The sequence below is a fragment of the Garra rufa genome, chromosome 17 (assembly GCF_049309525.1).
Source record: "Garra rufa chromosome 17, GarRuf1.0, whole genome shotgun sequence".
Lineage (NCBI taxonomy): Eukaryota > Metazoa > Chordata > Actinopteri > Cypriniformes > Cyprinidae > Garra > Garra rufa.
The window spans coordinates 39,243,549-39,266,858 of record NC_133377.1 but is presented as its reverse complement, the minus strand read 5'-3'; the positions used below and the strand labels follow the sequence as shown (position 1 = coordinate 39,266,858).

General features: G+C 36.2%; 3 protein-coding genes across 3 annotated transcripts; 1 reads left to right on the top strand and 2 right to left on the bottom strand.

The window, feature by feature from the left end:
• Nucleotides 1-626: 626 nt before the first annotated feature.
• On the bottom strand, nucleotides 627-2,142 carry LOC141289403 (coiled-coil domain-containing protein 127-like). Its single transcript, XM_073821503.1, has 2 exons — nucleotides 2,043-2,142; nucleotides 627-1,162 (listed from the first exon to the last, which is right to left on the bottom strand). The coding sequence occupies exons 1-2, from the start codon at nucleotides 2,140-2,142 to the stop codon at nucleotides 627-629; spliced, it is 636 nt and encodes a 211-aa protein (XP_073677604.1).
• Nucleotides 2,143-3,973: 1,831 nt separating this feature from the next.
• Nucleotides 3,974-7,074, bottom strand: ccdc127b (coiled-coil domain containing 127b). Its single transcript, XM_073822343.1, has 3 exons — nucleotides 6,906-7,074; nucleotides 6,433-6,567; nucleotides 3,974-4,728 (listed from the first exon to the last, which is right to left on the bottom strand). The coding sequence occupies exons 2-3, from the start codon at nucleotides 6,554-6,556 to the stop codon at nucleotides 4,046-4,048; spliced, it is 807 nt and encodes a 268-aa protein (XP_073678444.1). The 5' UTR covers nucleotides 6,557-6,567; nucleotides 6,906-7,074; the 3' UTR covers nucleotides 3,974-4,045.
• A 1,356-nt stretch (nucleotides 7,075-8,430) lies between these two features.
• sdha (succinate dehydrogenase complex, subunit A, flavoprotein (Fp)) lies at nucleotides 8,431-22,820 on the top strand. Its single transcript, XM_073822334.1, has 15 exons — nucleotides 8,431-8,533; nucleotides 9,537-9,620; nucleotides 10,251-10,412; nucleotides 12,043-12,186; nucleotides 12,330-12,494; nucleotides 12,593-12,741; nucleotides 13,831-13,955; nucleotides 14,489-14,657; nucleotides 15,841-16,036; nucleotides 16,291-16,462; nucleotides 17,327-17,445; nucleotides 17,632-17,743; nucleotides 20,300-20,430; nucleotides 21,130-21,243; nucleotides 22,193-22,820. Exons 1-15 carry the CDS (start codon nucleotides 8,474-8,476, stop codon nucleotides 22,277-22,279), a joined length of 1,989 nt encoding a protein of 662 aa, XP_073678435.1. The 5' UTR covers nucleotides 8,431-8,473; the 3' UTR covers nucleotides 22,280-22,820.
• The last annotated feature ends 490 nt before the right edge of the window (nucleotides 22,821-23,310 follow it).

Here is a 23,310-nt window from a genome sequence, read left to right as displayed (position 1 = left end):
ATTTTTTTTTTTAATTTAACAGGTTAAATAACATTACATAAAAAAACATAAAACAAATAAATTATATTTTGTATTTTATCAATATTATTTTTGATGGATTTTATTTTCAAAACATCAACTTTTAACTTTGCAAGAAAGAATTGATGGACTGGAGTGGTGTGGAGTGGACTACCTGTAGATTGTTGTGATGTTTTTATCAGCAGTTTGGATTCTCATTCTGATGGCACCCATTCGCTGCAGATGATGAATTGATGACCAAGTGATGGAATGCTACGTTTCTCCAAGTCTGTCTTTTGTCCATTGAACTAAACTTGGAGAGGATTTTTCCAATGTACTGGTATCAATAACACTATCTGTAGTACATATCTCTTTTCCTCATTGTACATTTGCAATGCTCTTAATAAACACACCACTGGATTGTCTATTTCCTTTTTAACATTTTCCCAAAATTCTTGAAACTTTGGGAAATCCCAAAAAAATTTGGATATTATCTCTTATTTTACCAAATTTCTTCAATACAATGTTACAGATGGTTTGTTTATGAAAAGAATATAACACAATATTGAATCTTATTAACTTTATTGACAATTGGATATTTTCAAATACATCATATTAGTGATATAGATTCATTTCTGATCTCCCAATGTCACTTTCTCTGTGTCGATTATAGCCACCTCAGCTCTTTGGTGTGAATGAAGAGTGAGCTGCAGCCGCCAGTATCTGACATACAGCCACATCAGACTCCCATTCTTGTGTTTATCTGTGTTCAGATACTCAGCACAAGTGTGATCATTCTTAAAAATATCCCTGAGACCTTCCTCCATCTCCAGATGTGCAAGAAGGGGTTCTTTGGCTGTATAAATCAATAGGTCCTTCTCCATCTCCATCCTCCTTGCACGGGGCACCAAAAAACTGCAAAAGGCCCTCTGCCTTTCCATCAGCCTATACTCTACATCATTCAGAACCGCTAAAGCAATCTGCTCTCGCTTTTTTTCAATTTTCAGGGCTTTTTGAAACAGTCTAGATAGTTCACTTTTCATTTCCATCCTCATGTAACAGTGTTCATCCTTGAGTTTCTGATTATGCGAAGCCAGGACTTGATGATTGATCTCAACTTTGGCTTCCTCAGTTTCCTTTTGAAACTCCTTGGACCAGATCCACCCTAAGAGAGCACAGGAGAAACAAAAAAAATAAACTTTTACTTCAACCAATCATGTACGCACCAGTAAAGCACCTTTTAAGTTGCGGTATGTAATATTGACAGCTAGTGGTTGAAATGGGTACTGCAGTCCACATTCTAAGTATTGGAGATGGAAATTTGTTACTTGCCACCTCTTCCTCACGCTCAGTGCTCTCATGGGTTGCCAGATTAAGTATAAATTGATCATGTGATTTATCTGAGTTTTAATTTGCCTCTTGTCATGGAGCTTTTAAAGAGATAGTTCACCCAAAGAAGAAAATTTGATGTTTATCTGCATATCCCTGGGGCATCTTAGATGTAGGTGACTTTGTTTCTTCAGTAGAACACAAACAAAGATTTTTTAACAGTCTGTTGCAGTCTGTCAGTCATATAATGGCAGTCAATGGGACCCACGGCTTTGAGAGCCATGAGTCCCATTGACAGCCATTATATGACTGAAGAAACAAAGACACCTACATCTTGGATAAACATCAAATTAAAATTTTTGGGTGAACTATCCCTTTAAGATGGATGCTGAGGCTTTATAGGACAGGTAGTCTCTGTGATATCTGCCCCAGTTCATTTCCTGTCTTCCATGTGTTGTATTATCCACAAACTGGCAACCTGGGGTGTTGAAATACTATTGGGTAAACTGGCAGTGGCCGGAATTACACACTAAAACAAAAACAGACATTCCGATACGGAACACACATTTCAAAGTACAATAATTGGCTTTTTAGTAAATAAAGTGTGAACTTAGCAAGTTATGGTATTTGTATGCTTTAGTACAGTAAAAAAAACAACAACAAAAAAACAAACACATACAGCACCTTTAAGGGCATTTGTGTTGTATAGTACATACCAAAGGCAGCAAGTCCCAGCAGGGGCACCAGGACGGCATAGTAGTTCCACTTGCTTCTGTTACCATCACCACCACTTCCCTGCCTCTCTGGTGTTGCCATTGGCCCAGTTCTGATCTTGTTTAGTTTAACATAAGATATTCAATCTTAATGACATCAATTAATTGGGTGAATAGCATACACTTAAATACATTTAAGAGATTAATTCAATATCAGTCCTTAAATTATTTTAACACGGAAAGTAATGCAAAGGTAGTTTAAGTGGCAGATCAGGTCAAAGTTGGACAAAGTCTTCTAAAAAATGTGAGCTTATGTTTTTTTTCATGTGTCTTAAAAATGAATTTGTTTTCTATTTTTTTTTCTTTTTTTTTTACAATTCCCTAACAATAAAGTAGGTCACCAGTGACTTCAACTAAAAGCTTCACATGAATTCATGAGATAAATGAGAACATTTCTGTTAACTGAAACATGGGCCGTTTTTCATAGATCTTAAGAAAATAGGAAGAAGTAAGTTAAATGATGTCATTAGTGTGATTTTTGTTTTTAAATAAGCAATTTTTGTTAAACGGTAACACCAATGACACAGCTCCAGGGGGCCACTAATTTGTATCATATATTTTATCATTTTTATTTATCATTTTGTTTTTACCTGTTTTTGATGTCAAAATAAATCACTCTTCCTCTGTACATGACTGTGGGGACAAGCACTTTTGTGGTGCTTGGAATTTATATAATTAACTTGAAAACAAATATTGCCACATTAATGCATGGCTCAAGAAGGTATAATTGTTTAAATAACATTTTGTTTCATTTTAAAATATAAAGACATTATAAATTATATTAGTGTTTTCAAGTGTAATATTTCCGTAAAGGCTAGGGACAGAAAAAAGTCAATTTTTACATTTTCATAGAATGACCCAGCTACATGACCCAACTCATATATTGTTTTATCTTCACACATACATTTTTAGGCCCTCTTAAAATACAGTATGTAAGATTAAATTCTTTTAGGCCATCATGTATGAAAGATTAACTTACCTTCTCTTTAAAGATCAGAACGGACTGACAATATAAAGCTGTGATTCATTTCATGACTATCCACCCTGAACTATTTATTCAGCACTAGTTAAACTGGTTCTGCAAATGCAAAGCTTCTTTCAATTCCCAACCCCAATTGGAGCCATTATATTCGTTAAAATGTTTTGCAGTGCACTGCTTATGATTCAGTCAGGGATCTTGTTCCTTTTAATTAAAGTGGCACTTTCTTTCTTCGGTCCATTTCATCTCTTTTCTCTTGTTTACTTTCACTTTCTCAGTTACCGGTCATTGGTCCTGTCAATCTTCATTAACCGCTGACGTTTTTGTTGCCATCCTGTTTAATTATTGTATCCCCTTTTGTTTGTGTTGCTTGCCCTTTGTGTACATTTGCCCCATATTTTTCTTCCCTCTCCCCCTCACTGTAACATATTGAGCATGCCTTATGTGTTACGAGGCTGGGAAGAAGAGGACATGTAAGAACGTCACGTGACATGCACTTTAACACATAGGATCTGACTTTGTATAGTACATTAGTTTAGGGGTGAGTGCCACCCCATGTACTTGCTTTTGGCTAGAAAGTGTAGTTTAGTTAGGGCATCTTGGACGGTGAAGACTTTTTTTGTTTTCTTAGTTTCTTTGATTCTGCGCCGCCCACTTCCCTTCTTCCCGTACCCCCTGTGATGTTTTTATCAGCTGTTTGAACTCTCATTCTGATGGCACCCATTCACTGCAGAGGATCCATTGGTGAGCAAGTGATGGAATGCTACATTTCTCCAAATCTGTTCTGAAGAAGAAACCAACTCAATTACATAATTTCAGGAAAGTTTTAAGTTTGTGTAAACTACTCCTTTAAGTGGCTCTTTCCAAACAAAAAAATACATAAAATTTTTATCTCATACTTTTATTGACAATGAGATATTTTAAAACATCATTTTAGTGATATAGATTTATTTCTGCTCTCCTTGTGTCACTTTTTTGTCTGTATGCCGAGTATAGCCGCCTCAGCTCTCTGGTGTGTTTGAAGAGTGACTTGCAGCTGCCAGTATCTGAGATACAGCCACATCAGACTCCCATTCCTGCGCTCATCTGTGTTCAGATACTCAGCACAAGTGCGATCATTCTTAAAAATATCCCTGAGACCGTCCTCCATCTCCAGGTGTGCAAGGAGGGGCTCTTTGGCCGTACCAACCAGAAGGTCTTTCTCCAGCTCCACCCTTCTCACACGAGGCACCAAAATACTGCAAAAGGCCTTCTGCCGTTCCACCAGCCTGTACTCTACATTTTTCAGAGCCAGTGAAGCCCTCTGCTCTCGCTCTTTCTCCTTTTTCAGGGCCTCGTGGAAGAGGGCACCACCAGGTCCTGCATAACGTAATCTAGTTCTCTCGTCTTCTAGAGCTTCACGTTCCAACCTCATGCCTCGACGTTCCTCCTCCAGCTGCCGACTCTGGGAAGCCAGGGCTTGACGGTAGCCATGCGCCCGCTGCTTTTCTTTCTCTAGATCAAGCTCGAGGTGAGCTGTTTCTCTGCGGTCTTCAGAGAGCGTCTGTCTGTATTTCACATCCAGGTCCTTCTGGATTGTCTTTATAGTCTTTTCATACTTGACCTTGGCCTCCTCGATTTCCTTTTGAGACTCCTTGGACCAGATCCATCCTAAGACAAAAGAGAAATAAAAGCAGCGATTACTGGGGTTCAAGCACTTTAAGGCATTTAAGCAGGTATAGTAGCAGCTGTGGTCCAATCTCCTTAAAACATTGCATGCTAGTTTAGAATCACCTGTCGCATGTGCTTGTGAAGTTTAGAGTTTTCCTTTAGGCTTAATAGAATTTTGGGTAAATTTGGACAGACCCCTTTTCTAAACGACCCCATTATAGCTTTCGAAAGGGTAAATTTCAACATTTTTGACCTAGAGAGTCAATTGTACCGCAGTGTTTCTTTCCAGATTGAGCAAAAGACCTAGGACTATTTCGCAAAAAGTAGGTTTTTACATCTCAATCATTTAACAAACGATTTGATTGACAGCAGTGCTTCTAGAAGCAAAGTTTTCCGGAATTAAGAGTTCTATCGTATGATACGAATATCATGCGTATGTGCAAAAAAAAAACGTGCGGTGCACAATTGTTTACGCCACTGGTCTCGAACCCAATTCCTGGAGGGCCACAGCTCTGCACAGTTTAGCTCCAACCCTATTCAAACACACCTGATCCAGCTAATCAAGGTCCTCAGGATTATTAGAAACTTCCAAGAAGGTGTGAGTTGGACCTGGTTGGAGCTAAACTCTGCAGAGCTGCGGCCCTCCAGGAATTGAGTTTGAGACATCTGGTTTACGCCTTTGAAAAATGTGAGACTGCCCTCCAAGTGGCTGATTTCTTTCAAATTTCGAACAGACCTTTGGCGCTGTGAATCGAACAGGCCCACTGAGTTTCGTTCAGATCGGCCTCCGTTAACCTTGTCTAACAGGTGTTCAAAATTCGTCTGCCAATGGCAGTCATAGTCTTTTGAGATATGCAAATGTCCTTGTAGACACTTGTGGCACTTTGGACCAAGACCGTGCATGGTGATTTTCATGTTGATAAAACAAATGGTTGTGTAGGTATAGCCACAAGGTGTTTTCCTCTCTTATAGCGCCACCAAGTGGCCAAGCACCACGATTTTTCTCCTGCAATCCCTGATTGAGCTCTTACATGAGTGTCCCGAAAATTTCTCATTATGAGCTATAGGCATTTTAGTAAAAGTACCCCCGCCCCTTTCTAACGTTTTGGCGTCCCTTTACAATGGTGAGTTGAAAGTTAGAGGTTGTTTTGATAATTATTGATATTCGCCCTCCAGAGAATCTTTCTGCCTGGTTTGGTTCCGATCGGTCGAAAAACAGAACTAGTTCGCAAAAGTAGGTTTTGCCAAAAATCCAAAATACCTGAAAAATTCACCTCACAATCAAATCTGTGCACCTATCAGGCCAACTGGAGCGAGCTTTAGTGACATTGTCGGCGGTGTGAGTACTACCATCCCTTCAAGTTTCAAGTCTTTCAAGTCCAAATTACGGTTTGGTCTGCAAACGCTGATCCGTGACCTTTCTAACAATTACAATAGGGTTTCAGTGCTAAATGCTTGAACCCCTAAATGTGAAATGCAATTAATCACAATGTACATCAGGGATACTCAAATCTGGCCCACGAGATCCACTTTCCTGCAGAGTTTTGCTCTAACCCTAGTCAAACACACCTGAAAATGCAAATTAATGTCTCCAAGATCATTAGAAAATCACAGGTAGGTGAATTCAGCAGCGCATTGGCCCTCGAGAGCAAGATTTGAGGAACCCTGTAACTGCTACTGAATTATGTGTTGTGTAGTACATACTAAAAGCAGCAAGTCCCAACATGGGCACCAGGAGAGCATAGTTCCACTTGCTGCTGTCACCCCCAGCACCACCCTGCCTCTCTGGCCTTATATTCCAGTCCTGAGGATCATTCAGGTTATTCATGTGGACTGCAGCTGGAAAAATAAATCAAACCGTTTACCAATGTGATTTAAAAAACAGGCAACTGTAAATTCTGGCACTCAATGACCAAGTAAAACAACTGTCTTATTTTAATTCAAAATGATGCATTTTAGTCCTTATGCAAACAAAATGAAACAACATTCTCATTCAATTCCTAACTAGAAACATAAGCAGTGAAAGACCTTCCTAGTTGAAATATGACACTTCCTGTTTCTTCGACATTCATACGCGATTTAGCTAGTTACTATTTTATTAAAAAGAATATTTTCCATGAGTTATGAAAGCACAATACATGTTGTCAAAACAGTACTACATTAAATATCATTGTTACCTTGCTTGCAAGTATTCAACGCACTCGTTTCTTATCAAACAGATTCAAATAGTCGCTTCCATAACAGGTAGGGCTAAGGACTGCGTCTATGTTTTTGGACAAAAATATCGCTTATTTATAAGCGTGAGGGTTGTATTCCATCCAGTGGCATTTACAGTATATAACTCCACCCAGCTTTAAAGCATGTTTGTTTTTGTTTTTTGGACAACGCTAACCGACAAATCCCCCTACTGTGGACAATCATTGGTACAGTCCTCGCTGAGACTCGGAGCGAAGCTGCCTCGCGATTCATGAATCATTTGAACCGATTCGCTCGGATTTTTTCAATCAGTGGTTGAGCTTGATATCTAGCTAGCACGCACCGCACTTGCTCTACATGTATTCATAGCAAACTTTTATGTGTTTGCGTGTTACAATAAGTGGAAAATGTTTAAATATTTCATCTATACAAGGAATTATTCGTTAATAACTATGATTAATTAATTGATCAGGTAAAAGAAATGTAAGCTATTTAAGTTTTTGAACAGTAAGATTTTTAATGTTTATCAAAGAAGTCTCTTTTGGTCAGCAAGACTGCGTTTGTTTGATCCACAATACAGCAATACTGTGAAATATTTGTACTATTTAAAATAACTTCTTTCTATTTTAATATATTTAAAAATGTAATTTATTCTTCAAAGCAACATTTTTTGCATCATTACTCCAGTCCTCAGTGTCTGAAATTAAAAGCTTTTGTAACATTATACACTATACCATTCATAACCTTGAAGCCAGTACAATTTTTTTTATTTTTTTATTTTATCACAGGAATTAATGCTTTTATTTAGCAAGGATGCTTTACATTTGTTCAAAAGTGATGATAAAGACATTTATGATGTTACAAAAGATTTGTATTTCAGATAAATGCTGTTCTTCTGAACTTACTATTCATCAAAGCAGCAAATCAGAATATTACAATGATTTCTAAAGGATCTTGTGACTGGAGTAATGATGCTAAAATTCAGCTTTGAAATCACAGGAATTAATTAATTTTAAAATATATTCAAATAGAAAAATTATTTTAAATAAAAAAATATTTCAACATTTTACTGTCATGCTGTACTTTGGATCAAATAGATGCAGAAGAGACGTCTTAAAAAAAAAAATACGATTAATATAGTACATTAAATTACTATCGTCTGTGTGCACTTGGTATAACATAACATAGTTAATTGAAACCCGATTTCCAAACGGTTATAAAAAGTCAACAACCGACTATGAACTGAACAAGCTAAAAACGAAAGTAAGAGTTAAGTGAACCGAGGATTTGGCTAATGTTTTGAAAAGTTTCACGAATTTGTATTTTATGAGCTGAATCGCTGCTACAACAAACTGACCTACACATGAGATTACAATAAACAACTTTTAATGAAAACCTAATCGAGTCAACACGCCGCGCCTTGAATCCAGGGAAAAGAATCACCGAATCATTTGAACTTATCGAAAGAACCGATTCGTGGAAATGACTCGGACTTCCCATCAAGATCTTCAGCTCAGAGGCGCTCGCGTTTCAGCCAGAATCGAGCAACATGGCCGCAGTGTGCGCTGCCTCCCGTGTCCTCGGGAGAAAGATTGTGTCATCTAAAGCTGTAAGTCCTCTCAGATTTTGAGTATACTTTGTAGTTCAATGGCATTTGCCCAGTGCAGGTCGAAATTTCAACTGCTTTACATTCAGATGTCGCTGTGATCTATTGTAGTCTCATGTCTGTTATGTACTGGTTTTGTAACCATCATCTGCTGTGTTAAGTAACACTATTACATATCAGTAAGTTACCTCTGTTATATGAGTGTGCGTTTTATATGATTCCGTTTTAGTAATAGAGCTTGTCTTTTAGCTGTGATGCTAGAGTGTTTTTGACCTAATGTTTTGTGACATTTCATAGAAGTAAAGTTTAGATAGTTTGTAAACAGGAATCCATTGAAGGTCAAGCAGGCAGCGTTAGCATTAGCCATGTGATGCTGAATGCTCAGGTCATTAAATCAGAAATGATCACTTTTTAATTGTCTGGATGTAAGATTTTTATTCAATTTCTGATTATGAGAATAAAAGGTGCTCTGAAAATTGACTTAAGTATTGTGGTTAGCTCTTGTTACAGATATAAAGTTTGCAGATGTGTTATGTCATAAACATACATAAGTGCTGCAGACGGGTTTATATCATGATTCTAATCTCATGTTGCATCTTCAAAACAGTCTTAATATAATATATAAGTTTTTTATATATATTACAATGAAGCTATAACCGGATGTCGCACTGTTATGTCACCAGAAAAGACCAGAATACGCTCTATGTTGCATTGCAATATTTACATTCCAAAAATAACACACATTTGTCATATAATTTTTTTTGCAGATGTTTTTTTTTATTATTATCATTTATGATTTGTTTATTGTACAGATACAGTGAAAAGAGTAAAGTTAATTTAAAAAAAAGAAAAAAGGGAGGAGCTGAAACTCATTAATTTCTCAATTGCAATGTGAAAACATTTTTTGTAAAGTTGCTTTGAAACATTATGCAGTGTGAAGATATCACAGATGTGATTTTTGCTTCGTTTTCTAACTATCACAAATATTTTTCGTTGATCCATTCAGCTGCCAGCGGTGTGCCAGGCGAGCAACCGCAAGTTGCATTTCTCCATCTATGGAAAAAGAGGAGATGCAAAAGTCTCAGATGCTGTAAGTATTTATGCTACTTCCTTGTTTGGTTACAGTAGCGTTCATTTTGCATACATTATCTAGCATTTGACAGTTGTATGCATATGTGACCCTGGACCACAAAACCAGGTCAATTTTTCGAAATTGAGATTTATAAAAATGTATAAAAGCTGAATAAATAAGTTTAACATTGATGTATGGTTTGTTAGGATAGGACAATATTTGGTTGAGATACAACTATTTGAATATCTAAAATCTGAGGGTGCAAAAAAATCTAAATATTGAGAAAATCGCCTTTAAAGTTGTCCAAATGAAGTTCTTAACAATGCATACTACTAATCAAAATTAAGTTTTGATATATTTAAAGTAGGAAAATTACTAAATATCTTAATGGGACATGATCTTTACTTAATATCCTAATGATTTTTGGCATAAAAGATAAATTTGCTCATTTTGACCCTTACAATGTATTTTGTGGCTATTTCTACAAATATACCTGTGCTACTTAAGACTGGATTTGTGGTCCGGGGTCACAAATATGCACCACCGTTCCAGGCTTATAAGGTTATTGTTACTTTAGTGAAACAACACTAGGTGTCATAGTTTAGTGGCCTTGTGTGATCATTGTGTTTTTGGTATTTGTCCCTTCAGATCTCCACTCAGTATCCAGTAGTAGACCATGAGTTTGACGCTGTTGTGGTGGGAGCCGGTGGCGCAGGACTGCGTGCGGCTTTCGGTCTGTCGGAGGCCGGTTTTAACACAGCCTGTGTCACTAAACTTTTCCCCACCCGCTCACACACAGTGGCTGCACAGGTTTGGAGATTTTCTCTTGCATTTCTAATTATTGTTATTCAGTAACAAGACAGACTCTTATGCCGTCTCATTTACTGCAAAAGCACAGCCTATCTGTCATCTGGATTTATGTTAGATTTTCTAGATCAGGTTTTACTGATATTTATTACAGGTGATTTCTAAAGCCAGGACAATAAATATTAAGCATGTTACGCATAAGATTCATGTGAGTGAATGGGAATCAGTTCTTTAGATCGTCTGATTTTCAGTTAAAGAAGTCTAAAGTTCGCAGAGAAGTTCAACCTTTGAAACTTACACCGCTTTGAAAAAATAAAAGCGCTGATAAGTGGGTTGTTTTAAGTGTTGTTCATACTAAAACATCTCTAACATATATGTCTTGTCTCAATCTAATTGTATTATATAAATACAATAACATGATTAGATTGTACAGATATAAATATATATATATATATATATATATATATTAAAAATATTGAAAAAACTGTTTTGTTATGTTATTTGTATTTAATATCAATTATTTATCTTATTTATATTTTATATGTATATTAAAACATGTTTTTTGCATGGTTTTATGTATAGTTTATTTATTTGTGTCCAAAAACTTCTGACTGATATTGTATAAAATATTTATTTATTTATTTATTTATTTATTTATTATAAATATTACACTATCATTCAGAAGTTTTTGGACGGTAAGATTTTTAATATTTCTTAAAGAAGTCTCTTCTGCTTACCGAGCCTGCATTTTATTTGATCCAAAATACAGGAACGGTATTATTGTGAAATATTTTAACAATTTAAAATAATTGTTTTCTGTTGTAATATATTTTAAAATGTACATTATTACATAATTTTAAAGCTAAATTTTCAGCATCATTACTGCGGTATCAGTGTAACATGATCCTTCAGAAATCATTCTAATATGCTGAATTGTTGTACAAGAAACATTTTATTATTATTATTATTATTATTAGCAATATTTAAAACAGTTGAGAAATTGTTTTTCATGATTCTTTGATGAATAGAAAGATCCAAAGCTCAGCATTCATCTGAAATAAAAAGCTTTTGTAACATTATACACTATACTATTCAAAAGATCTGTATGCAAAATTATATATATACAAAATTAAATAATTATAGAAATTACTATTTTTATTTAGCAAGGATGCTTTAAATTGATCAAAAGTGATGTTAAAGACATTTTTAATGTTACAAAATATTTTTATTTCAGATAAATGCTGTTCTTCTGAACTTTCTATTCATCAAAGAAACCTGAAAAAACATCATAATAAAAAATGTTTTTAAGCAGAAAATCAGAATATTAGAATGATTTCTGAAGGATCATGTGACTGGAGTAATGATGCTAAAAATACAGCTTTAAAATCACAGGAATAAATTGCATTTTAAAATATTTTTAAATAGAAAACAGTTATGTTAAATATTAAAAATATTTATGTTTTGTTTTTGCTGTACTTTGGATCAAATAAATAAAGGCTTGGTGAGCAAAAGAGACTTAATTAAATACTTGTCTTCCTTGATGAAATGTAAAAAAAATAAACAAGTGTTAACTTTATAAAATCTATTAATTTATTGTGGATTAAAACTTTGTTTCTTTTCCTTTATGAAATAGGGTGGGATTAATGCTGCATTAGGCAACATGGAGGAGGACGACTGGCGTTGGCACTTTTATGACACAGTGAAGGGATCTGATTGGCTGGGAGACCAGGATGCCATTCACTACATGACAGAGCAGGCGCCCGCTGCAGTGGTGGAGGTGAGAGACGGTTACAAGACCTGCAGCTGTCACTATCATGATATTGGATAAGACGAACGATCTCTGTGTCCTTGTATCTAACTCAAGAGTTACATCGCTTCAATATGATTGTGATTTCATCAGCGGTTGTTGTGTCTTTTCAGCTGGAGAACTTTGGTATGCCCTTCAGCCGTACTGAGGACGGGAAAATCTATCAGCGTGCCTTCGGAGGCCAGAGTCTGAAGTTCGGCAAAGGAGGACAGGCTCACAGATGCTGCTGTGTGGCGGACAGGACGGGTCACTCTCTTCTTCATACACTCTACGGACGGGTGAGTGAGAGTCTGTGGATGTGATTCCATAAACTTCAAGACATGTTTGAACTGGAGCACCTGTTGAGTCCTGTCTAATTGTGTCTGTTGGTGTCTAGTCTCTACGGTATGACACCAGTTACTTTGTGGAGTACTTTGCTCTGGATCTGCTGATGGAGGATGGAGAGTGTAAGGGAGTCATCGCGTTGTGCATGGAGGACGGATCCATCCATCGTATCAGAGCCAAGAATACAGTCATTGCCACTGGGTAAGAAAACTTTTCTGGTTTTAAGTAGGGATGTAACAGTATTATCAATATCGTGGTATTGCGATAGCAAAACTGTCTTGATATCATTGTGGCCAAATGACTGTATGAAACGATAGGTCTTCAGGCACAAGTGTACTTTTTAAAATATATTTGAACTTCTTATTAAAACATAACATTTGGTCATTATGCTTTGACACAGTATCTGTCAAACGAACTAAAATAGAAACACAATATGGCTTAATCCTCTCATCAAGTCCCTTCATTAAGCACACACTTTATTCAAGCGATCAGCTCATGATCCGGTGTTTTCCGCGCCTGAGATTGGCTCAGTTTACAATGAATTCAATTATTGCATGTGCTGTGAGTTTAGTGCGCGTTTGAAAACGCAACAGCCACCAGTTATGCTTTATTTTTTACATTTGCGTAATTCCCAACATTTTGATGGGCAGATGCTTACAGCATTTCACAACTTTTCCATCAAAATAAAAGCTCTGCAGCCATTTCTGTCCAAATAAAAGCTTAAAAGTGCAGTATGAGTTTCATTTTCATTTATTTTACAGTGCAATTGTTTTACAAACTATGGCTTTTACTATCATAGGCATGCCAATAATATAAAATTGTTGTTGCTATTATTATTATTATTATATTCTAATTTGTTTGGCTTCCTAAAACACCAGTGTGAATGTAATTTAGACTGAGACAGTATACCACAAAAGAGGGTTGATTCTCCTTTAAAGTCCAGGTACAAGACAATTCACTGACTTTTTTTTGGACTTAAATATTCTTAGTCAAGAGCATGGGTTGGAGCTCTTAATTTTGAACTCTCAAAGTGCATTAGATAGAATGTAAAAAATAATTCAAATGTAAAAAGTTTTCATTTTCTCCCACAAGTCTATATTTCTTTTCTTTTTTTAAATTATGGCAATAAATATCGTACTGTGAAGTTAAGTAATCTTAAGCATTCAGTTATTCAGTCAAATTATTTATATACTATTATAGTTTTATATTTTTAGTTTTCATTTTAATTTTAGTAATCATATGTGCTTTTGTTCTTTTATAAGTTTTTTGTTTATCTACTTTTCTCTGCAGTGGTTATGGCCGCACATACTTCAGCTGTACATCAGCCCATACTAGCACAGGAGACGGTAATGCCATGGTGACCCGTGCTGGACTGCCTTGCCAGGATCTTGAATTTGTGCAGTTCCACCCCACAGGTGAGCTGCTTTCTTTCATAAAGCTTGAGAAGTCCTTTAGAGCAGTGGTTCTCAATCCTGGTCCTGGGGGACCCCTGCTCTGCACATTTTGCATGTTTCCCGTATTTAACACCTGATTGAGATCATCAGCTCATGAGGAGAGAGATCCATGAACTGAACTAATCAGCTAATGATCTCAGTCAGATGTGTTAAATAAGGGAGACATGCAAAATGTGCAGAGCAGGGGTCCCCCAGGACCAGGATTGAGAACCACTGCTTTAGAGTACATTTACTGTCTTATAAAGCAGCATAAATCTTTGCCACTGATTGTGAGGGAATGCTTTACTCAAGTTGCCACCTCAGTACAGGTTACCACAGGATTATAATTATCTAACAGTTCTATATTATGGACATGGTTATACTATTTCTTTGCTATGTTTCCATGCCTCTGTGTTGGTACTCAGTCATCTGTTTTATAAATATCCAGCCCTTCACTGATGTCCTCAGCCAACCTATGGCTGGTTTTAAATTACCTGTGGCGTAATTCTTTTAAGGTATCTATGGAGCTGGATGCCTGATCACTGAGGGCTGCCGTGGAGAGGGAGGAATCTTGATCAACAGCGAAGGCGAGAGGTTCATGGAACGTTATGCACCCAATGCTAAAGATCTGGCCTCTAGAGATGTGGTCTCACGGTCCATGACCATTGAGATTAGGGAAGGAAGGTAAATTATATTTGATTTTTGCGGTAACATTAGTATTCTATTTTGTGCCCAGAACAAGCAGCGTCACTTAGACTAAAAATGATCCATGCCATTATTGACTTGGATAAGAAAAGCATTGAATGGACATAGAATGCAAACATTCGAATTGACATTGCATTAAAGGAGAAGTTCATTTCCAGAACAAAAATTTACAGATACTTTACTCAACCCCTTGTCATCCAAGATGTCCATGTCTTTCTCTCTTCAGTCATAATGAAATTGTTTTTTGAGGAAAACATTTCAGGATTTTTTTTTCCATGTAGTGGACGTCTGTGGTGCACCTGAGTTTGAACTTCCAAAATGCAGTTTAAATGCAGCTTCAAAGGGCTCTAAACAATCCCAGACGAGAAAAAAGGGTCTTACCTACCAAAACAAAAAAAGTACAATTTGTATGCTTTATAACTTCAAATGCATGTCTTGTCTTGTCTGCTTGTCTCTGCATGAACTCTGTTTATTCCGGTTCATGACAGTTAGGGTATGTCAAAAAACTTCCATTTTCTTCTCCAACTTTAAAATCAGCCGACATTTGCTGTTTTTCCTTGTTTTGGAAAGGGCATTTGATCAACTTTGAATGTAACACTGGGTTGGTACTTCTGCAGTGATGTAGAAGTTTTTTTTCTGCAGCGATTTTGAAGTTGGAGGAGATGGGAGTTTTTCGACATACCCTAACAGCGTTGAACCGGAGTACACGCAGAGCTAGACGAGATGAGCATTTGAGGTTAAAACGTCTGTCTTTTATTTATTTTTTTAGAAAATGGCAGATCGTTTTGTTAGATAAGACCCTTCTTCCTCAAGTTGGGATTGTTTGGAGCCCTTTGAAGCTGCATTTAAACTGCATTTTGGAAGTTCAAACTTTGCGGGCACCATAGAAGTCCACCATATGGAGACAAATCCTGAAATGTTTTCTACAAAAAGCATAATTTATTTACGACTAAAGAAAGAAAGACATGAACATCTTAAATGACAAGGGGGTGAATTATCTGTACATTTTTGTTCTGGAAGTAAAATTCTCCTTTAATATTTGAAATGTTTAAATTTAAATGATACTCAATATGAAACTAAAATCTGTACTGCCTGTAGGTGGCAGCAAGTCACTGTCTTAATGAGTGAGTGATTCAACTTCCTAAAAATCTGTTCCCTCCAGAGGTGTTGGGCCAGATAAAGACCATGTCTACCTGCAGCTCCATCACCTTCCACCCCAGCAGCTTGCTACTCGCCTGCCCGGCATCTCCGAAACCGCCATGATCTTCGCTGGAGTGGACGTCACAAAAGAGCCCATCCCAGTATTACCCACCGTCCACTACAACATGGGCGGCATCCCCACCAACTACAAGGGCCAGGTATTCATTTTACAGCATCTCTGTGAATATTGCTAGTGCTTAGGTTAGGCATCTGAACTCAATATTAAGTATCTTGAGCAGAAAATCAGTATGATATCTGAAGGATCATGTTGCACTGATGACAGCTTTGCATCACAGGAATAAATTAAATTTTTAAATATATTAAAATATAAAACAACTATTTGAAATTGTAATATTATTACACGATATTACTGTTTTTACTGTGTTTTTTGTCATGATCCTACTCCTGGCAGGTCATCACCTATACGAATGGAGAGGATAAGGTAGTGCCAGGCCTGTATGCCTGCGGTGAGTCCGGATGTGCATCAGTACACGGCGCCAACCGTCTGGGAGCAAACTCACTGCTGGATCTGGTTGTGTTTGGACGTGCTTGTGCCCTGACCATTGCTGAGACAAACACTCCAGGTACTTTCATGACACCCAGAAATAGAGAAGCAATGCTCCAATTTCATGATTGCCCTTTTTTAGACTCAGTTGAGGTTAAAGGTTTACATACACCTTGCAGAATCTGCACAATGTTAATTATTTGACCAAAATAAGAGGGATCATACAAAATGCATGTAATTTATTTATTTAGTACTGACCTGAATATGATACTTCACATAATAGACATCTATATGTAGTCCATAAGAGGAACATGTAAGTATCTCCTGTAGCTTCTGAATGATATATGATATTTAGGCAAAATAAGAAAAAGTTACACCTTCATTCTGTTCAAAAGTTTACACCCCTCCATTGTTTTTCCTTTTGGAGCATCAGTGAGAGTTTGAAACTTCTGGAATAGTTGCATTTGAGTCCCTCAGTTGTCCTTAGTGTGAAAAGATGGCTCTCAAAATCATACAGTCATTGTTGAAAAGGGTTCAAATACACAAAAATGCTGCAAACCAAAGAATTTGTGAGACCTGAAAGATTTTTCTAAAGAACAGTGGGCAGTTTAACTATTCAGGACGAACAAGGGACTCGTAAACAAAAAAACACAGCTGTGGATCATTCAGGTAACAACACAGTATTAAGAATCAAGTGTATGTAAACTTTTGAATGGTGTAAATTTCATAAATCCACCTATTATTTTCTCTTGTGGACTCAGGTGAGTACTAAATAAAATATAACATGCTTTTTGTATGATCTCTCTTATTTTGGTCAAATAATTAACATTTTATTTTTATTCATCTTGTAGATTCTGCAAGATGTATGTAAACTTTTGACCTCAACTGTATATATCTTCATATATGAAACAGTTGTGTGATGGTTTCATCTTGTCTTTTACAGGAGAGAAGCTTTCCCCTCTTAAACCCAATGCAGGAGAGGCATCTGTCGCAAATCTGGACAAGATCCGCTTTGCTAACGGCAGTACCAGAACCTCAGAGATCAGACTGAATATGCAGAAGGTCAATACAGTTCTTTAATTCCTTATGGAATCATAAAATTGTAGACTGATCAAAAAAAATTTTCCTGCTGAATTGAGTCATATGGTAGCATCATCTTATGATTTAGGATGATCTCAAATGGTTAGTCTAAAATACTCATTTCAAAATAATTGAATCTTAGTTTTGTTCTTTTCTTTTGGACCTCAGACCATGCAGAATCACGCTGCTGTGTTCCGCACCGGAGACATCCTGAAGGAGGGTTGTGAAAAGATGGCCTCTGTATACAAGACGCTGGATGACATCAAGACATTTGACAGAGGTCAGAGAAGACTGACAAGGAAGAATTAAATAAATTAGGAATCATATATCTCTACACTCACATGCGGGGGGTCAGATTTACACTACCAGTCAAACGTTTTTGGACAGTAACGTTTTTAATTTGATCCAAAAAACACCAAAAGCAGTAATATTTTTACTATTTAAAATAACTGCTTTCTATTTGAATGTATTTTTAAATGGTTTAAAAGTGGTTAAAGCTACATTCCCAGCATCATTACTACAGCCTTCAGAGTCACATGATCCTTAAGAAGTCATTCTAATATGCTGATTTGCTGTTCAAGAAACTTTTTATTTTATTCTTATCAATATTTAAAACAGTTAAGCACATTTACGTTCAGCATTCTTTGATGAATAGAAAGATCCAAAGATCGGTATTCATCTGAAATAAAAAAGAATTATAGAAATTAATACTTTTATTTAACAAGGATGCTTTAAATTGATCAGAAGTGATGTTAAAGACATTTAAAAATTTTCAAAAGATTTCTATTTTTTCTCTTCATCAAAGAAACCTGAAAAATTCTGTTTTCAACATAATTTAAAAAAGGTTTTTTGAGCAGCAAATTAGAATATTAGGATGATTTCTGAAGGATCATGTGGAGTAATGATGCTAAAAATTCAGCTTTGAAATCAAGAATAAATTATCTTTTAAAATATATTTAAATAATAAAAATATTTCAGAATGTTACTGTCTTTGCTGTGCTTTGGATCAAATAAACGCAGGCTTGATGAGCAGAAGAGACTTCTTTAAAAGTCTTATCAATCTTAATCTTTTGACTGGTAGTGTATATTTTCTTTCTATTCATCAAAGAATACTAAAAATCATACTAAATTATGATTTCCACAAAATTATGAAGCGGCACAACTTTTTTCAACATTCATAGTAATCAGAAATGTTTCTCAAACAGCACATCAGCAGTTAGGATGATTTCTGAAAAATCATTTGACACTGAAAACTAGAGTAAGGCCGTTTTTTTTTTTTTACTGCCAGCGTCTGTTTGACATTATAACCCTATGGAGTAAACAGTGTTTTCAAAAACGTCTTGAGCGTTTTTTTAAACGCCACCGCCGGCGTCTTTTTCTGCAGCTCAGAGCGTCTTTTCAAGTTGAAAAAAGTTTAACTTTTCTGAAGAAAACGCCCTACGTCAAGCGCTTTTTTGACAGATGACATGCGAGTCGCTAGACCTGTCGTTTCCATAACAAGAAAAAATGGGAAAGTAGCCGTTATATAGACTTTTATTTTATTGTTGTGAACCGGATTCGCCTCCCCGTTAACTTCAAAAACCGACGTGCAGCATTGCTAGCTTCTTGAGCCGCACATCGATCGACGTGTACAGTAGAGCCGTTGAGCTTCGGGCGTCCCTTTTTCGAGTCCCAACTCGCAGACCTTTCCCGATCCCGTCCCCCCGCTCTTTCTCTCCCACTTCGCTTCCTGATTAAACACTGTCCTATCAAATAAAAGGCAAAAATGTCAAAAAAGGACAGAGCCAGCTTCCTCTTTTATCGACATTTCTGCTCCACACATAGGCTACTGTTGCTGCTGTTGTTATAGCAACAAAAAGACGACCTCTGCTGCAACCATAGGGCTGCAACGCATGCAGATTTTTTTGTAACTAAAAAAGCGTGCCTGCAGTGTTGTTTTTGACAACCCTCTTAGATTTAGTCTTAGTCTTTTGGACTAAAATGCTTATTAGTTTTAGTCCAATTTTAGTCACTTCTATATGTGATAGTTTTAGTCCAATTTTAGTCGACGAAAAGTCAAAGTTTTTAGTCAAAAAAAGGGGAAAAAGTAGTCTTTTAACAAATTATTGTAGGTCAGTAAGTATTTTGCTGTTGGGTAGTGTCACTTATAAGTTGTGAAAATAGCAGATCTATAGTTCAACACAATGTGAGCTTCCGGATCGACTATTTTCACTAATAATTACAATAATGAAGGAATGGTTTTAGACATAAAAGACATATTTGAAATACACCCATAGGTCCTCTCGCCGTTTGCGACCACCCATCATGGTTAATCGTCTGTCTGTCTGAGTGCCAACAATGTGACGTGTTGAGCACATTGTGCGCTGCACACCAGGTGGTGGGCGTAACCAAACATGGATAGAATGCTAAAACGGCTTGCCATACTAGTATGGCAAAGAGTATTTAATGCTAAAACGGCTTGCCATAGCGGCAGATACTTTTTAGGTTGTAATTGGCATGCACAATAAGCAGAAATGTCATGCATTTTAAACGTCTGACGGACCACCCACTAACATTTTCGTCTATTCTCGTCTCGTCAACGAAAACTCACACACGTCTCGACATGTTTTAGTCATCAACGAGCCATTTTTACCTCGTCATCGTCTCGTTATCGTCATGAAAAAAAGTGGCGTCAATGAAATGATTTCGTCATCGTTGACGAAAACAACACTGCGCGCCTGTCAACTTTTTCTTGTCAAAAAAGACGCCAAGATGCATTGATCTGTTTTAAAAATGTGATGTTATTGCTGCAACATGATTGTTCTTATAGCATTTTGTCCTGCTTTTATAACTTCAGGCATTGTGTGGAACACTGATCTGGTGGAGACTCTGGAGCTGCAGAATCTGATGTTGAACGCGGTGCAGACAATTGTCTCCGCTGAGGCCCGTAAAGAGAGCAGAGGAGCTCACGCCCGCGAGGACTTCAAGGTAGACTTTCTAAATCCAACATGCTTGTCTAAGGACAGCATTTTGTAAATTCACAAAGCTGTCTGAATTGAGTGCTCAGTAAATTTGTTAAACCTAGTAAAAATCTTAACTGTTGAAAATGGAAATGTTTCAATTTGTAGTCTTGCAGCTTAAAATAATAGTTATAGGATTCAAGATGTAGATGATGTTTCTTCATCAGAACAGATTTGGAGATATGTAGCATTCCATGACTTGCTCACCAATGGATCCTCTGCAGTGCCATCAGAATGAGAGTCCAAACAGCTGATAAAAACATCACAAGAATCCACTAGTAATGCACGCCACTTCAGTCTATCAATTAAGGAAGTGATAAACAAATTCATTGAGACATTTTTAACTTCAAACCATTAAAGGATTTGTTTCTTACAAACGTGAATCTTTTTACTTCACAAGATGTTAACTGATGGACTGGAGTGGTGTGGATTACTTGTGGATTATTGTGATGTTTTTATCAGCTGTTTGGACACTCATGTTGACGGCACCCATTCACTGCAGAGGATCCATTGGTGAGCAAGTGATGCAATGCTGCCTTTCTCCAAATGTGTTCCAATGAAGAAACAAACTCATCTGCATCTTGGATGGCTTTTGGATTTTTGTTGAATTATTCCTTTAATAGGCATCACACTGTTACATTTTTAATGTTTTGTATTGTTTTTACAGGACCGCGTGGATGAGTATGATTATTCCAAGCCTCTGCAGGGACAAGTGAAGAAGCCTTTCGAACAGCACTGGAGGAAACACACACTGTCCTATGTGGATCCCAAGACAGGAAAGGTAAATATACACTAACATTTTTAATGTTTTTAAAGAAGTCTCTTCTGCTCACCAAGCCTGCATTTATTTGGTCCAAAGTACAGCAAAGATAGTAAAATTTGAATTTTTTTTACTATTTAAAATTACTTTTTTCTATTCAAATATATTTAAAAATGTAATTTATTCCTGTGTTTTCAAAGCTGATTTTTTTTAGCATCATTATTCCAGTCATATGATCCTTCAGAAATCATTATAATATTCTGATTTGCTGCTCAAAAAATATTATTATTATTGTGTTAAACAGTTGAGTAGACTTTTCAGGTTTCTTTGACGAAAAGAAAGAACAGTGTTTATCTGACAAATAAATCTTTTGTAACAAATGTCTATATTATCACTTTTGATCAATTTAAAGCATCCTTCCCAAATACAAATATTCATTCCCATAATTTCTTCAGAATTTCTGATCTTTAGATCTTTCTATTCATCATTTTAAATATTGTTAATAATACTTAAAATATTTCTTGAACAGCAAATCTGCAAATTAGAATGATTTCTGAAGGATCATGTGACACTGAAGACTGGATTAATGTGATAAATTCAGTTTTGATCACAGGAATAAATTGCATTTTAAAATGTATTCAAAAATTATTTCAAATAGTATTTTTTTTTCCAAATTTTACTTTTTGCTGTTCTTTGGTTAAAATAAATGCATGCTTGGTGAGTCGAAGAGACTTCTTTAAAAAAAAAAAAACACTACAATCTTACAGTTCAAAAACATTTGACTTGTAGTAGTCCGTATATAAATCATCTGGTTCATTGTGAGAGTTGTATTGTTAACTTTCCCTTCATTTGTTCACCTTTAACTCTTTCTTGTTAGTCTGCATACAGAAAGAAGGAAGCTGTATGAAAAAAAAAAAAAAAAGAAAACAGTTTATGTTTATGAGCTAACGTGTACAAACGTGTGTTTCAGGTTACTCTGGAGTACAGACCTGTTATTGACACCTCTCTGGACGCAGAAGACTGTGCTGCCATTCCCCCTGCTATCCGCTCCTATTAAACACATCCTGTTGTCCCCCTGCTGACTCCGCCCTTTTGCTTATTTATAATCAGCCAATATATAAATGAATATCTTGTGTTTGACAGGCTACACTTCATTTAAATATGAACACAATAAAAGTCGCTAAAATATCACAGCAAATGAAAAGCAACTCTAGTCAGACTCCGTGTTGAAGAATCAACTGTTCTGCAACTGAAGACAACAACAGCTTTGTGATAGTGGTGTATATTCATTCAAAGGCATCCATCATATTTGCTCTAAACCGTTCTGACAAAGAAATCATTAAATATTTAATATTTAAATGTTAAATGATTGTCATAATGCTGTCAATAAGCACTTGCACCTTGTGGAAAATAGATGAAACTAGTAAACTGCTCAACAGTCTGTGATGCTAATGCAATGTACGGTTTAACATGTATTTGACCTGGTGGCCTTTCATTCTCATATACTCGCTACTCATCTGTATGTAAAGTTCTGTACATCTTGCATGTTTTATTTTGTAGGTTCTGTTAAAACTCAATAAAGATGATCTGGGTGATAATACTGGGTCTGTAATATTAATCAAAACAGGGTTTAAGGTGCTTGAAGTACTTGAATTTGAAGAGTTGAAAGACCCTTGAAATTTAAGCAATATTCCTGAAGGAGTACTTCAAAAGTACTTAAATTATGGAAGACAATGTATCTATGAAATAAATGTTTAAATTGTCTAAGCACATATCTTTTCACGCAAAATCAACACTGCAGCCCATCTGATGCTGACCTTATGTAGCCCCATAATTTACTTTTAACTCTCAAGTAAATCCACTTTCAAAACTAGAATTCATCTTGGACACCATGCCATTATAGACTAACAAAATGCTACAATCTTTTCTCAAATATTTATTCCTAAATATATTGATAACTTAACAATTCCCTTCAATGATATGAGCGGGTTCACGAATCATTTAATTCAATTCGAAACTTTAGAGCACATATTGCAAATTGTTTGATTCAGACTGGATTTCAAATAACGTATCGCAAATCATTTAATT